The 16,532-nt window shown below is 42.9% G+C and overlaps 1 protein-coding gene across 1 annotated transcript in view; it reads right to left on the bottom strand.

Annotated features, from left to right (window-relative positions):
• Positions 1-3,675: 3,675 nt before the first annotated feature.
• Positions 3,676-16,532, bottom strand: part of ALDH6A1 (aldehyde dehydrogenase 6 family member A1) — an 80,791-nt gene continuing 67,934 nt past the window's right edge. Inside the window, exons 11-12 of the mRNA XM_069208504.1 lie at positions 7,794-7,892; positions 3,676-5,457 (exon numbers count right to left, since the gene is read on the bottom strand). Coding sequence (XP_069064605.1) covers positions 5,353-5,457; positions 7,794-7,892 — 204 coding nt within the window. The 3' untranslated portion in view covers positions 3,676-5,352. The remainder of the gene's footprint in view (positions 5,458-7,793; positions 7,893-16,532) is intronic.

Here is a 16,532-nt window from a genome sequence, read left to right as displayed (position 1 = left end):
CTCTTGCCTGAATGTTCCAGATATGTATTACCTAGTGGTGCTACAAGCTGTTGGCTTTCAGTGCCTGCAGAGAGCGGCAGTGGCAATATTCTGCTATTCATCAAGCATCATCGGGAAGCGCATCACTTCATTTACCACACAATCTCCTGCAAGCCTCCACCACATGGGCAGTGCATGAACTTACCATTGACTGGCGTGGGGCACAGTAAGAGTCATGTTTAACTCTACTGGTTCTTGGATAACCTGAAGCTTCAGCGACAGTGAGAAGCTTCACTCATTCATGGCATGGCTCCCCCCTCAAAGCCTTCCATGCTCTGAGGTGACCCTGGGGAAGGTGAAGCCCGAAGAGTTTATTCTGCCTCTTCTCCAAGGACCGAAGTTAGATGATATTCTTTGATTCCAGCCCAAAGGAGCCACAAAACCTACCTCCCATGCTGAGTGCAATCTAGCCTTTACGCAAGATTAAAAATGTATTTTCTGTAATTAAGAAATAGAAGAAATCTACTCACAAAGTAATAACAGATAACATATTTCACTCTAAATTAAGAGTGCACTGGGGAATTACGGACAGATCTTCACAACAGCTGCACAGCAGTGAGGAAAAAAAAAAAAAAAAAAAAGAAGAACATCCTTCTCTCACATCTGCTATACTATGGAAGTGGTCTTTGAACAGGCAGTACTCCATACATAGCGAGTGACACTTATAGCAGCCAATGGCTCTGTAAGTGGATTGATTAATACAACAGTGGTTAGGGGTGTGAGCTTTTCCCCTCTCCTATAGATAAATTATAAGTTGTCCAAAACAGCTAAAACAATTAATATTCAGAAATAAAAGAAACTAGTATGGTGACATATGTTCTTCATTTGTATCTTATATACTACATTCTCAATTTCATCCACAAACAAGCACAGGAGGTGTCCATGAGGAACCTGAGGTATGGTCGGTAAAAGCAGGCAGTTTAAGCCTATGACTACGGATTGATGGAATTTAGGGACAAGTGTTAGGTTAGGGTAACCTTTTTGTAGACTGCAAAATTGGCACTAAAAGAAAACCAATGCCCAACAAGCAAAAGACCCAACAACCAGACTGGAAGAATTACCAACAGGAAGGATGGACGAAACAGGACTTCAGCACCTTCTTGAACTTCAGCAGCGGTCGCATGTGAAAGTAAATTCCATTTCATGGCAGTAACATTGAGAACGCCCTGTTCTGGACTCACATCAGATGAAATTTGTGGACATCAACATGTTGGCCCCTCGATCACAGGAAGCAAGTGAGACTATTTCATTTAAAGCATGAAAACAGTGGAAGGAATGTTAGCTTACATAGTGCAGTGCAACCTAAACATAATCCATTTGTTAATAGGAAGCCAGCGCAAGGACATTTGGGCCAAAGAAATACATTCACTTTTCTTTAAGCCCAGTGCAAGACTTGCAACATAATGTTGTACCAGTGGGAGCTTACATTCTGAGCGTTGAGAGAGGTCTAGTTAGAGTACAATAGTCCGGATGTGCGGAGATGACCAGAGTCAGAAATTTGCTCTTTTTGGAAGAAAGAAAAAAAAAAAAAAAGGGGAACAAACAAAGAATACATTTTACAGGGCAAAAATGAAAAAATAGGCGCCGACTAAAGCAAGCGTTTGACCAACTATAGGAAGTACAGAAACAGATTTGATGGCAAAGACATGGACTGGCTTTTGGCCAGGAGAAGAATGGAGAAACCATTCTCCCACAACCCTGGCTTTCTCTCGAGCATACTACTAAAAAAAAAAAAACCTGCAACAATAACTTTAAAGGATACAAATAGTTCAATAACAATGGAAAGAGCAAAATTCAATTTTCAGCACTTGCTGCTTGAGTTGCAAGCAACTTTTATGCCTTTTCCAACCTCCAAGGTATGAATATCCATACAGAGCCATGAAATAATAATACACTATAGGACCACTGACCCACAAGTATTATGTAAGCCGAATATGGAAATCCTTCTTAGACCAGGATGTCCATTGTCATTATCAGTAGCGCTTCCTGCTCAGCAGGAGCACCCCACTTACCGACCTTTATTTATTCTCCAGCACACAAGCATGGGCTATTCTCCACTCACCTGATTCCCAGAACGTGCCTAGTCTGCAACTAGCTTCTTTTGATATGAATAAGTAGCAGTAACATTAGGCCGCAACAGCTTCTACTGATGGGAAGGGGCAGGACATATGCATGTCATTACTGCACAATACAGCAGCAGAAACAAGAAATGGATTATTACCAGTCTACAATGGTGGTGTCAGACACCATAATTTCCAATGGAGAAAATAGACAAGGGGTGTGTAAAGTTGTGAGGATTGTTCTAAAATTTTGCTCTTACTGAGGTGATCTTGTGCAGGTTGGCACATTTACAAATTTCTTTACGTTCAGAATCTTTGTTGTTTAGCCACCAGCCTGGTAAAAGTTACATTAATTACTGACCACAAACAATGCATATAGCATCTCTGCTGTTTATCGAGCACCCAGGTAAATAGGTTTCTGTGCCATCTGACTGGTTGTCAGTCACAAAGTGGATAATTTCTGGTACTTAGCTAGCAGGCAGGCAAAAAGTAAAGTTGCTTCCCTATTGGACCTGTAGCTATAATATAATTGATGATATTTAGCCAGATAATTGCGATGTTTACTTGCTATTTTCAATGCTAAATGGCACATTGTACATAATCTCTGCTGTTTAGCCAGAGTCTGAGTCAAGTGTGAACTTTGCTATTTGCACTGCAGTTGACCGAATCCTACAAAATCTCTGATATTTAGCCAGTTGCAGTGTAAATAATGAAGCATTTTGCTATTCGCACAGCTGATGGACAAATACTTAAATAATGCCTGATGTTAGGCCAGCAGCAGAGTAAATGGTGAAGTCTGTTTTTGCATAACAATTAGCCGGACCGTACATAATCTCTATTATTTAGACAGCAGCCAGGTAAATGGTTTAGTTTCTTTGCTTTTTGGAGGGATGCTGGTCAAACAGTCCAAACAATCCTTGCTATTTACCTGGTTGCTGGATAAACAGCAGAGAAAATTTACTATTTTCCTGGCAACTGGCTAAGTAGCTGTCACCTTCTGAAAAATATACTCCTTAGTGCTGCAGAATGTGATGAGGGCCTCTCGCCATCACCCCCCACCCTCCCCAAGTCTCCCATATCTCTGATATTTATTGAACTTTGGGTGAATGGGGCCCCCTTGAAGGTTTGGGGCTCTTCTGCGTGGCCAGGCCTTGCATTACGTCCTCTTGGCAGGCTGTTTTAGAGGTAACTTGTCGCTTCTGCATTGCTCTGCGAGTTTTCACCTTGCTTCATGAGCAATAAGCACAAGATAGAATTTTTAACCTTGCTTATCCGCTATGACATTATCAGTTGCACAGGTGGCAATTTTCTTTATCTGCCTTTTATCTTTGTGTGCATTACTGCTACCTGTTCTTGCCTAATAACTTCGGTAAAATAAATGAATTTTGTAACCTGTGCGATAGGTGGCTTAAGCATATTGGATGAGGTACTGGACCATTTCTTAAAACAGCAGAAATACCTTCCCCTCTCAGATCTCTGCCTAAGAACTTCACTTATTTAGTTTTTGGAAAATTGGCCCCAACACAAACATTTACAGTTGCCCCTAGATGCTCAAGAAGACAAATCAGCCTGCGTCTCACAAATAGATGTGCCAGTGATTTATTTTCAGTTACTGTTCAAATGAGAAAAAACACATGACCTGCAGACACTTTGGGGGTTATTCTAACTTTGGAGGAGGTGTTAATCCGTCCCAAAAGTGACGGAAAAGTGACGGATTTACCACCAGCCGTATTACGAGTCCATTATATCCTATGGAACTCGTAATACGGCTGGTGGTATATCCGTCACTTTACCGTCACTTTTGGGACGGATTAACACTCCTCCAAAGTTAGAATAACCCCCTTTGTGCACAGAAACCTAGTTAGCCGGAGACAAAAGTACATCAGCGGCCTGTGCCAAACATTCACAACATAGTTCAATGTCAGCAGATGTCTGAGGAGCAGCACCCTGTAGTTGTCAGCATAAATGAGTCCAAGTACATTCTGCTGAAAAGTGGGTTACGACTTTGGAACTATTCATTTAGAGTAAAAACATTTCACATTCTCAGAATGTCCTGTGCCAGAAGTACAACCAAAACCTTTTCAAAGAGGTATGAAAATGTGCAGCAAGAAGCAGGGTAGTTGCACTAAGTCAGAGCATGATTAACAAGGGAATCTCCCTTTTAAGGCATAGCTTCGCCGAGGTACAGCTCCCATCAAGGATGAAGAGCTTTTACAGGGTATAGCTTCATAATGGCTGGGCCCCATCAGGGAAAAGATCCTTCAGGAGAGCAGAGCTTCACTATAGCAGTCTCAGCAGAGAGCCACACCAGGGCAGTGCATGGCTCACACCACAGAGCTTCACCATGGTTTCGGTTACAGCGATGTAGGCTCTTATTCTTTTGAGATCTGTGGTAGTTTAACCAATGTCCTGATAGAAGAAATGGATTAGGCAGACACCACAACCAAGCTGAGGTTTTTCGAGTAACCATTACATTTCCACTGTTTTGCAGCCTTTAGCAGGAGGGACTTTGAATCTCATTAAGAAAACTGTATTTGTACTTTGGAGTTTGGAGTTGCAACTCTCACCAACAATGTTAATGTATAATCTACCCCAAGGGATCACTGTGCAGAGATCAACTCTAGTACTTATCCAATCCTTTTTGATACATGCAGAACTTAGACAAACAGTAAATATGTGGCAAATCACTGCCTGGGAACACCTGATTAGAATCCAGAATAAAAGGACCATTAGTGTAGGCCTTTTAGGCATCTTTACAAAATCCAGCAGGGCTGGAGAAGTACATCAGCAGCACACAGACATTTGTAAGTCAGTGGGATGTAGAAAACTATATAGAATGTACAAAAGGACACAAAGTCAATATTTAAATGGGACCAACATTAGACAGCACCTCTAGCTGGATAAGCCCCAAGGAATAAGGTTTATCCGAAGCAGGGTACTATATTCTGTTTCAACTACCCCGCAAACAGTTCAACTTAGGCTGTAAGGTTAACCTGAACACTTGAGGAGTAGCAATGAGAAACCCCACCCCCTGCATATACATCAACGTGCTTTCTAAGCACAGTGCATGATCTAGAGAAGCAGAGGAGAGACCAAAAATGAGGATCATGGAAACAAATAAAAGGAGAACAAAGAGAAAGGTGAATGCTAGGACAGTCGGTAGTGAGCAGCAGATAGGCATGATGCAGTTAGTGAGTTGCCCTTAAGATGTCGGCACCAGTCTATGTAGAAAGAGTTGGTTCATCTAGAGGGCTTAGCGACCCATGGTTGGCATCACAACAGCAGGGCTAGTAACAGTTGCATCTTCCTCTTTCCATTGGGAGATAACAGTCTTTATCTGGGTGTAGAACTGCACCCCCTGCAGAAGGGAAAAGAAAGATGCTGGTAAATGTATGGAGGTGACGGGCAACATTCTGCAGCAGCTTACAGACAGCAGTTGAGGTATTTTTTAAGCAAGGACACCACTGTCCTGCAACAGAAACAAACTGAGGACACATCATTACACAGTGCCAATGGTTCTTCCAGACGTAAACCCATCCACCCCCAGGTACCAAGCAAGACCAATGTTTTACCAACTACATACTGCAACACTTAAAAAGAAAAACAAACTGCAGGCTATCTCGTTTACTATTAATCTATGATCTGGTGAAGAACTCCAATCTGCTGTTTTCTTAGTAATCAAAATTTGAAGTCCAGCATAGTGTCCGATCCAATGAATTACTCACACCTTTTTCAATACTGCAATGAGCTGGTCCTTGTGTCACATGCTCTATCAAGGAAAGAGGCATGATGGCCCAGCTGTATGTGTCATATGATCAGGGCCACCGGAATTATGCGAATGTAGCCACAGCCGCACAATTATAGATTTGACACATTTTCCACCTAACCTATCATTCGCCACAATCTAGCTCAAACGGTTCAAAATTTACTAAAACGCAGCAACATGTGTTGATGCACAGTGAGGGGCCCTTTGCAAAGGATGACTGGTCAACTTTCTGAAGCTTATTGCTATGTTTAGGTGTTAAACTGGTACTAATGAAGTGCAACTAATCTCTGGAAATTGTTAAATTTCAAAACAACAAAATAATTAGGTAATAGTATCACAAAATGTGCAGCATAATTTGCCTTTTCTTGCTACATAATTTACTTACCCCTGCTGCATAATTTGCACCCCCACCTCCTGCATAATTCCAATGACCCTGCATATGATGTCCTATTCTCATGGAGTTCTGAGAGCACATCACAGTGAAAAATGAATATGTTGGTTTTACTGGAAGTCTATCCCCATTTACCAACTCTTCTTAGCAGTTAAAATGGATAACACACAGACCTGTTGATGGACGTACAGGGCTAGTCTTAAATTTAGGGTTTCTCAAACACATTTATTACTAATTTACCTCATATTTTTCAGCAAATTCTATTATTGTTATGACAAAGCATTGCAGCTCTCAAACCACTTCTCCATATTAACTTAGTAGTTCTTTCTTTAATATGCAAATTGAAAGCTGCAATATGTCCTGCATCTCGCTAGCACCTGGCCTATCTTTTCAATCATCTCCCTCCATGCTGTGTTAGCAAGACATAGTATTCATTGTGGATGAGGCCTAAAAGCTGATCCTTGAGAGTGTCGTCTATGACCCTTTTAGTTTCAACTCAGCGCCCTATCATGAGAATCCCAAGGGGGACAGAGAAAAGACTCCGAGGCAACGCGTACTAGTTTAATACAAGATAGGACATAGGATTAGAAACCCACCTCAACTAAACTCCCACCCATGTTCCAGTCAAACAGACCCTCGCATCCAGTGTCCCCTATGCCCAGTCCCTACAATCAGAGGCATCTGCATCCACAGGTTTTCGGCAATGGGCTCACTGGCTGAGGCTTTAAAGAAACATGCTGGCACCTATAATGCCAAGTTCTGCAGGGTGCATACAATGAACACTAGAGCAGGAATATCTCCATTCAATGGTTTGGTTTTAGTTCAGCTTAGCTAAAAGCTAGTGAGCAAAGGGACGGTCACAAAAGCATAATTAGAAGGAAAAAACTGAAACTAACTGCAATTATGCAACAAACCACATTGTGGCACCCTGTATCTGCAGCGCTTGGAATCAAATCAAGCAACACTAAAGGTATGACATGGAACCCATCAATGTCACGTGGACCTTCAAGCACAGCTGCGGAAAGGTAAAACCGGGCTACAGCATAGCTGCTACATCACATTTGTAAGTGGATATCGCAGGTGGGAAGTGCCCTGAAAGACTAAATCTTCTGGGGCAAAATCCTTTGCTTGAGCTCAGATAGGCCAAGAACTATCCTTTGAACTTGTAGTCACTTTACCTTCTCCAAGATCAAAAGTGCAAATGAATCCAGACAGAGTAGTTTGGACCACAGTCATATAGGAGACTGAAGAATTAAGCACCCACCTACCAGGGCCTCATTACAAGAGGGTCATGAAAATATCTGTTTCTCCCTCCCAACTCATCTTCCTGATTTACATTACCGGGGATCTTGGTAACCGTAGGAGGGGGAAATAATGGTGATTGGGAGTGTCTGGGAAAATAACGCGAAAGGCCGACTTATCGTGCAACCATGGGCTTAGCACATGTACAAAAAAGGATACAATTCTACTGTTTGCATTTTTCATAATTAAACTCAACCATGCACAACGTTAACCAACAAATGTTTGTGTAGATTACCTGTTTGCCATAGAAGTTTGTGTCTCCCCTGAAGGATGATCGTGAGCCAGTGAAAGAAAACATTGGCAGTGGGACGGGGATGGGAACATTTACACCCACCTGTAAGAGAACAAACAGCTCAATATTAGCAGGGAACCTGTAAATGCACTCGAGCAGTGTCAGAAAAGCTAATGGGTCCGCACAACAGCAACATGTGCAGGCGTTACAGGCATATAGCTGCAGCAGAGCAGGGGCATTGCATGCAGACTCCACAGACATATGGACATGTGCAGGAAAACCATATCTCGGGGCATGCAGGGATAACCAAACAGGAGGAGGCATCGGTGTGTACTGGGTACAAATAAAGGAGTGGTTTAGGCACCAATATATTTAAACGAGTAGAATGGGGAGTACCCTGGACAGGCATCACACAAAAAACACAAGAACAAACAATGAACAGGCATTTTTAGGACTGAGTACATACATCTCTGGCTGCTCCTAAAATATATGTAGTTTCAAAAAGTAACTAAAAAAGCTGTAGCAATTAGAATGTGATTTGACTTTGTCCCTTTGTTGATCCCCTTTACACGCATTGGAACAATTGTATTAGTTTGCCTATAAAGTTGTTCCCTTACTCATAACTGATAAAGTTAATGCAGACATTGCCACTATTGTCAAAGACAGAAAAGCTTTCACAATAGGAAGGGGTTTTAAACTAGGAGCTCTGAAAAGAGTTTCCATTGTTCACACATACAATAGGAATGGACTTCAGATAGAAATGCCTTACACAGATCTCTAGCTGAGGAGGGACTAGAGATGCAAGGCTTTCATTGTGTACATTTACAATAGTATATCTGAAATTCAGTTGTGTATAGGTTGAAGTACTTTTTCTTTTTAAGAGTAAAAAAAAAAAAAAAAAACGTTGGCTGGAAACTGACTCATGTTTACTGTGTGCTTTGGCGGGTTGAGTCTCTACCCACATGTCACCTTCCCTAGTAAGCATTGGGCTACTCTGCCTTTTTCATGCACGCAGAAGCAGTGGGGCTTCAGGAAGTTGGGGTGCTGTTAGGTGGGCAAAAAGAAAAATTAAATTAAAAGTAATTTTAAAACAAAAACACTTGCCTCCATCGCTGCTGCACCGCTCCATCTGCTCCTCTGCTGCAGGCACAGGCTCCCAGCCTGCCCTGCGGCCAGTTCTGACGCTGATCAAAGCAGCATCACAATTGGCTGGGAGCGCTAAGCCAGGGCGCTCCCAGGTAGACTGGGAGAATGTGAGACTACTGCGCATGTGTGTTTGCCCGGCCCGAGACGGCCAGCCACATATAAATGCTCATTGATGGGGAGTGCTGTGCACTCCTCCTCGGTGCTCGTCACAGCCTGTGTCCCACCCCTTTTTATTAAAAAACGATAATAAACAGTTTATCTTTTTTTTTTTGGTAAAAGGTTTGCAGCTGCCGGGGGTGGACAGGGTGGGGACGCTCCTCCGCCCTAATGGAGGAGCCACCCCTGACCTTTTCTGTCCTGAGGATAAAGTAATAAAATGGTGTACTGGGTGCTCACAAAGGGGCCTCTTGTAAAGTGAACATATGACATTAAGGTAAAATACTCTAGTTGTCACAAATGGAGCCCACTCACCTCTGACTGTCTGATCCATCCCACCAATCGTTATTTACATTCCTGGATGAACTGAAATGGAGTGGTGTGCAGTCTGTCTCTTTACCAGCAGTGATTGTGTTTTGTATTCTTTTGACCTCTGCGCTCAGAGACACTGGTAGGTGGGATATATGCTGGGCTATGCTGGCTTATCTAGTGTCGAAGTATGCTACTCCTCGATTCATGCTCAAGTACAAGCACGTAGGCACATCAACAGCACAGTGATCCTGCTAGGTGATGAACCAGCTGCTCCCGTCACGTATCACACATACACTCAGCATGGGAATGAAAGTTTGCCGCACATGCACACTGGTTTCTTCGAATTGATGGCGCACACAGCACGCGTTAGCACCAGGTGGCTTGTGGCAGGACAGAGCGCATGTGGGGCACGGGCAAGGACGCAAGCCTGAGAGCGGCACACAAAGAAGTTTGGGCCACAAAATCCTCAAAGTTATTAAAAGTCTTCAAAAGCAGCAGCAGGACGGCGGCGTGGCCCTAACGGCAGCAGTGGCAGCAGGCCGGCTGTTAAGAAGTCTAAAGTGCCGGTAAGCGCAGCATGGTGCGAGGGAAGGGGCAAGGGGAGTTGCTGCTCCTGGTTGTGACTATTGAGCCTCCAACCCCAGCTTTTGCCCCCATCAGCAGTGCCATCTGCTTCCCCCCCCCCCCCCCCCCCCCCACCTCTCCAGTCCTGTTGACAACGATCACTCGTCCCTTCCAGGCCCCTATGTGTAGAGGCAGGGATGGCCCAGAGATACCAGAAGGCCCAGACGTCGCAACATTACAACAACAAGTGCAGGCCCAGGCAAGTAGAGGTGAAAGACACTTCAAGGCTTCTAGGCTCCCTGGGGCCTCCAGATTGCACAGTTAAGATCCACGGGGCAAAAGGACAAAGAATAAAGAACGTAGCACACAGAGCACAGAAACACAGAGCCCCAGAGACTTTGAAATTAAGAAGGAGGCGGTGTAGAGACCGGTGGCATTTCCTTAATACGCTGGGCTGTAGGCAGCCCTCTCAGCAGAAGCAACCAGCAACACTTCGACTCATTGCGCAAATTTATGCGTCCTTCACCTAATAAAGGAGTTGGCTAGAACACTCAGACCCGGGGCGGTAGAAGGATGACATTAACAGGTGGAAGGAAAAAAACGGCAAAGAGACAAAGGCAAGGCTCCCCAGGCGAAGGCTGGTATGAGCCAAAAAGCGAGTCTGTAGAAAGGAAAACACCTCCTAACCTGGCGCAAAGGACTCATTACACAAATCCCCAAGCCAGGGGAGAAAGTTTGGATATAAAATTACAGATTTCTTGCTTACAAACAGGGAGTCGAGTTCCATCAACGCCACAAAAGACTTGGTTTTCCAAAACGATACAGATATAAAAGACTTGGTTGTTGTGGAGACAGCGCAAGACGTGGAAAGCTCTTGCGCTAATTTGGGAATAACAAATACACCAAACACCCTTGCCTAATAAAACCGGCTTAATGATCAATGCAGAAATCCACAGATTCCACCAAAACGACGCCTTTTCCACTTCAAATCTGAGCAACTGGAACAATTGGGGGTGGGGTGGAGGACAGCTCATGCTGTACCTTGTACCCTAAACAACCTTCGCAAGAAGATAAGGATACTGACTGCATTATAATAGAGGAACATCTGCTAATAGACCTTTCAGATATCTGTCCAGGTATACCAACAGACACTCAGATCGCTAATAACGAAGTAAAATTGAGCCCCATCTGCAGCGCAAGCTCACCAATGAAAAACTACTCAGTTTGTAAAGCAACAATTCCAACGACACCTGACACACATGCAACTCAAGTAGTCAGGGTAAAGGAGCAACAACAGGAATCTGATGCCTCCAGGGTCCACAAAATGGGACCCAAGTCAAACGGTGATCCATTAACATCAGGAGACCCATGGAAGGTTCTACTATCAACAATGGATGCAATGTCGGCAGCCATTCATTTTCAAGCCGACAAACAAGATACTCAGGTAGACCTACTTAATATTCTGGCTGTCCACATTGTGAGCATTGATTATAAGCTTCAAACATTGAATGATCTGATAAAGAGGGCTCAAAACCATTCATATGCCCAGCAGGTGACATGTCAGTGTGCCACTATAGGTGACAACTCACAAAGAACCCTTGAAATGAGATTTTAAAAGAGGTAAAAGTCCTGACCCTTAGAACTCAAGATCTCTTAAGCAGTAACGGTAATAAGGCCCTCGGAACTCAAACAAACAAGGAAAGCAAACACAAAATTGAGGATTCCCCAAATGAAAGTAATAAGTTCCGAGAAAACTGTCCTCCTGGACAGGAAAGGACTCAGACCAACATAGAAGGAAGATCACACCTCAGCATACAAGCAACAAGCCCAACCAGGGGCGAATTGAAGGAATTGGCTCTTAATAATTCTACAGTGGAGGAAACCTCCCTAACGAAAAGGAAAAAGAAACGCCAAAGGAAAGCATGTACAAAAAAAAAGGGGGGGGGGGGGGGGGGGGGGGGGCCTTGGGGTCCAGCAATGTAATATAAGGAAATCTTTTGCTAAATTTAATGGCCTGCAGAGTAAGGAATCAGGAAGAACAGGCAATAGCAATAAAACAGTAAGCAGGGGAAAAGCCAGACAGACTGTGGAAGAACTGCCGGCCGGAAAATCCTATGTGTGAATCATGTGCTCCTAGACATCAGCGAATATCTCAGCAACAATCACCTAAAACTCCCATCAGTGAGTGGGGCGGTAGTCCTGCAAATGGAGAGGTGGCTTCAAGAGAACCACAGGGGCACAAAACAACGATCTGTCAGTGCCCAGAACAGGGAACTCAGTGGGCTAATAGCAGGATGGAAACTGTCAAAACTGGGGAATACAACCCCCAACTTGCAGGCATTGAATATAACACGATCACAATAAACCAGTCTGGGGGAACCACAATCAGATTTCAGACCAAAATCAATATCCTTGGTCAGATGTGAGTTTAAACAAAGCAGCAAAAAAAAAAAAAAAAAAGAATTCCAGGACACCAGACACCACATGAAGAAGCAATTTTATAGGAAAATAAACTACTCTTAATTCCTTGCTACGACTCGAAGGGGGCATTTGATATCTTAAATAGAGGTACCATACTGAAGTTAATAAAAGCAATTCAGCCCCTGGATCATATTTCTACAACAGAATTGGTGACCGTCAAGTTTACGCCACATCCCAGAAATAAAGACAAAGAGACAACGCTGACATCTTGGGCTACGTCTGCTATTTCTGACCAAATTTAAGCATATCAAGAAACGTTTAGTGCATGGGGCATCATCTTGCAAAAATGAGAACCATCTCGATACCCCAACCCTTTGCTACCGGAACAAAAGACTTTGCAAAACAGAATGGAACATCTAACAATAGTAAAGCACCAAAGCCTGATTCATCAAGGAACGTACCAACAGGTATTTATTGGTATGCCCTCGACAGTCATACAGGATGGAAGGCAACACTCAAACGATAATAGTCATAATTGGTCCTGATGAAAATCCAGAAAACATTCATATATGTTCCTGGAATACTCATGGACTAAAAAACCTGGTTATTAATGAGGCAGCAGTAAGCTTCCTACAGCAGTTTGAAATCATCATGCTGCAGGAAACATGGTGTATGGATCCAATACAAATTTCTGGATTTATTGGGACAGATGTCCCCGCAAAACAACCTCAAAAACATGGACACCCTAAAGGGGGCCTTACAACATATTGCTTCACAAAAATCAACAGGGTAATAAAAACAGATTGACTTGGGAATCTATTGGCCGCTGCCAATAAAGTTGGAACATAACGTTTCATCAGGTAGTAATACAGCATTATTACTGATCAATGTATACATTCACCCAAATAAAATACGAAACAGCGAAAACATTGACCAGCATTATAAAAATGTTAGAGGCAAAACAAGAATGCAACTTTTATTGTGTCTGGCGATTTCAACCTAGACTTAAGAAAGGGAAGCACAAAACATCTTAACAGAACATAAGTGAACACAAAGTTTGATAAATTGGGGTTGTGCTGCCTGGAGCCTCTTTTTGAGGATGCCAAATCCGCACAAGTAACCGTCTCAAGCGGTTCCAAAAAAATGTAATATTGACTTCACATTAATAAATGAAAGCGCACTGTCATCGATTTTAGCATACCGGATTCAACTACACACAGAGAGCGATCATTTCCCACAACTCATTAAGATTAGGAACGAATGGAATCTGCGCCCCTCAGCAAATATCATAATTTCTGCTCCAGGGACTTATGATATAAAGAAATTGAAATGGAAGGGACACAGCCTAGGCAAAGTAATGGAAGAAGTGCACCGCAATGCAGGCACACTTTTAGAGCTTAAAGAAATATTAAGAAATTGGGAAAAAAAAGATTATTTACCAGGAAAACAAGTGGCAGCCTGGAAACAATTGAGCGATTCCTTAATTACCAAATTTTTCATCAAAAAACATGCCCCAATTTCGGTCACAGAGGTAAACAAAAAAGTTAAGAGTGGCAGAATTGAAAAGCCGTGGTATAATAATGCACTGCATTATCAGAATAATCAAGTCTCAAGAGAATTTAAAAAAGTCTGTAAGGACAAACAATGGGGCAGGAAATCTGAAAACACAAGGCTATTTGAATAAAGAGACAAAAACAAGAAAAATTGCTGGATGGCAAAACAGAGATACCAAGAGGACTTGTTGACTAAGCTACTCAGGTCTAACAAAGAGAAAAATAATAAGAAGTTTTCGGAACTGAAACTGATTAAATCAGGGAAAATAAACGACATATGAACGCAGGCATCGATGCTGCTACATGAAAAGCCCACGTACAAACAATGTTTTCACTTTCAGAGCTCCACGAGAAGGAGGAGGCCATTAAGGCAGCTGGTAACTCAGGTAAGACTAATTTCGGCTTCAGAGTGACAATACAGATCAATCTATCTCTATCAGATAACGAACCAAAACATGCGCTAATGAATATAGACATCGAAAAGCGGACTAATCTCAGTAAGAAACTAAAACTGGAAGGGGCAGCTGGCCAATATGGTATTCCAAATGCCCTTTTTAGAGGGGACCCCTCATACTGGGCTCACTATCTGTCATTGCTTTTGAACGACCTTCAGGGCACCACAGGGCTATCAGAATCATGGAAAGGTAGCATTATTCATCCAATATATAAATCAGTTAATCCGGCAACTCCCTCAAATTATAGGCTTATAGCCCTGATAGATGTGAAAGCAAAACTCTATGCAGCCTGTCTAGTAGCCACCTTACCAACAGAATATCAACAGCAAAAGGACTAAAACAAGGATGTGTACTAGCTCCCACACTGTTCAATTTATATCTTGCAGACCTAGTGGAGGCTCTCGCCCCGGTGAATAGTCATCCACCAATACTGGCCAGGAAAGGAATAGCATGGTTGCAATATGCAGATGACAAAGCAAGGTCTGGAACTGAATTTGAGTAAAACAAAAGTTGTCCGCTTGGTCGACAAGAAATTTAAATCTGCTTCATGGTACTTAAACGGAACCCGGGTGGAGGTCCCCCGCAACATATAAATACCTGGGATTTACTATTGATTGCCTCTGGTCTTTTAAACCACAGTTTGCTGTTGCTCAGGCCAAAGCCCACTAATTGACCTTTGGCTTCAAAGTACTCAAACTAAAATTAAACTGCCCATCATACACACCTACTTTCGGTCATGGCAATAAGACTAATCCCTTCCGTCACCTATGGAGCAAAAATTATGTTGGGAACGGAGGCAGTTTATTTCAATCGAGTCGAGACGAAAGCCTACAAAGTGTTTTTTTGGATTCCACGTTCAGCATCTCCAGCCCCGGTTCGCTTAGAATTGGGTTTGAAAAACTACGAACATCAAAGCAAATGTGCCCTTATTAAACTATGCTGGAGAATGCGCGCAGCAGAGACTGATAGCACTAACAACCTATGTTGGACTGAAATTGAGGAGCAACAGCATCATAACGACAAGGGCACCTGGGGGTCACTACCTAAATATTTGCATAAATGTGCTAGGTTTGCGAGGTGCTTGAGAGCAGAACCTGGGTAAAGGGGAGTTCTATCAGGAGGCAAACGCTATCACTAAAATGAAGTCTTTGACTTTTGATAAACAAACTGGCAAGAAGACAGCATGCATGGACCGTTTTAACAACATATAAAACTTTACGTGCTCAGGAATATCTAATTGCATCCTTCAACCAGTCACTAAAACACCGGTTTATGCTTTTTCGATTTGGGTTGATGGAAACGAAAGACATGGTCCCCTCATGGAGACAGCAATTACAGACACATCTTCGCCAACTGTGTGGGTATAGATTAGAATCATTAGAACATATTTTGTGTGTGTGTCCGGCTTTACTATGCCTCAGGAAAATGTACATGAAAAATACCCTCAGGTCATTAAATATTCGTTCATGTAGGCCAGACATTATTAGTTGGCTTAACGGTTGCTCAATCCCATATTCTTGTTGAGGGACCAAGTTTATGGTACAGGCCCAAAAAGAGCTAGGGAATAAACTAAGCCACGAGAGCATGGTTTATTGGTGTTAAAAAAGTTTTAAATGGCTAATTGCAGCCAAATTTTAGCTATAAAAATGGGTTAGGGAAATGTATTTTTAGCAATTAACAATGCTGTTGCAATATGGGAGCAAGAAAACCGATTAAGAACAAGGCTGCAATAAGTGGAGCAGGTTTTTATGACGTATAATGAAAATGTCACTTACCCAGTGTACATCTGTTCGTGGCATCAGTCGCAGTAGATTTGCATGTTCTGCAATAGCTCGCCATCTGGTGTTGGGCTGGAGTGTTACAAGTTGTTTTTCTTCGAAGAAGTCTTTCGAGTCACGGGACCGAGTGACTCCTCCTTTTGTCTCCATTGCGCATGGGCGTCGACTCTATCCTCGATTGTTTTTCCCCGCAGAGGGTGAGGTAGGAGTTGAATTGTAGTAATAGTGCCCATGCAATGGAGTGACTAAGTATGCACCTATTTAAGGTTGAGATGATACATATATAAATAATTAAAGGTAACTTCCAAACTGCTACAGGCTCCCGGGGAGGCGGGTGGGCACATGCGAATCTACTGC

Source organism: Pleurodeles waltl, chromosome 9 (genome assembly GCF_031143425.1).
Source record: "Pleurodeles waltl isolate 20211129_DDA chromosome 9, aPleWal1.hap1.20221129, whole genome shotgun sequence".
Classification (NCBI taxonomy): domain Eukaryota; kingdom Metazoa; phylum Chordata; class Amphibia; order Caudata; family Salamandridae; genus Pleurodeles; species Pleurodeles waltl.
The sequence above is the reverse complement of the archived record's forward strand: the minus strand, read 5'-3'. Positions and strand labels throughout refer to the sequence as shown.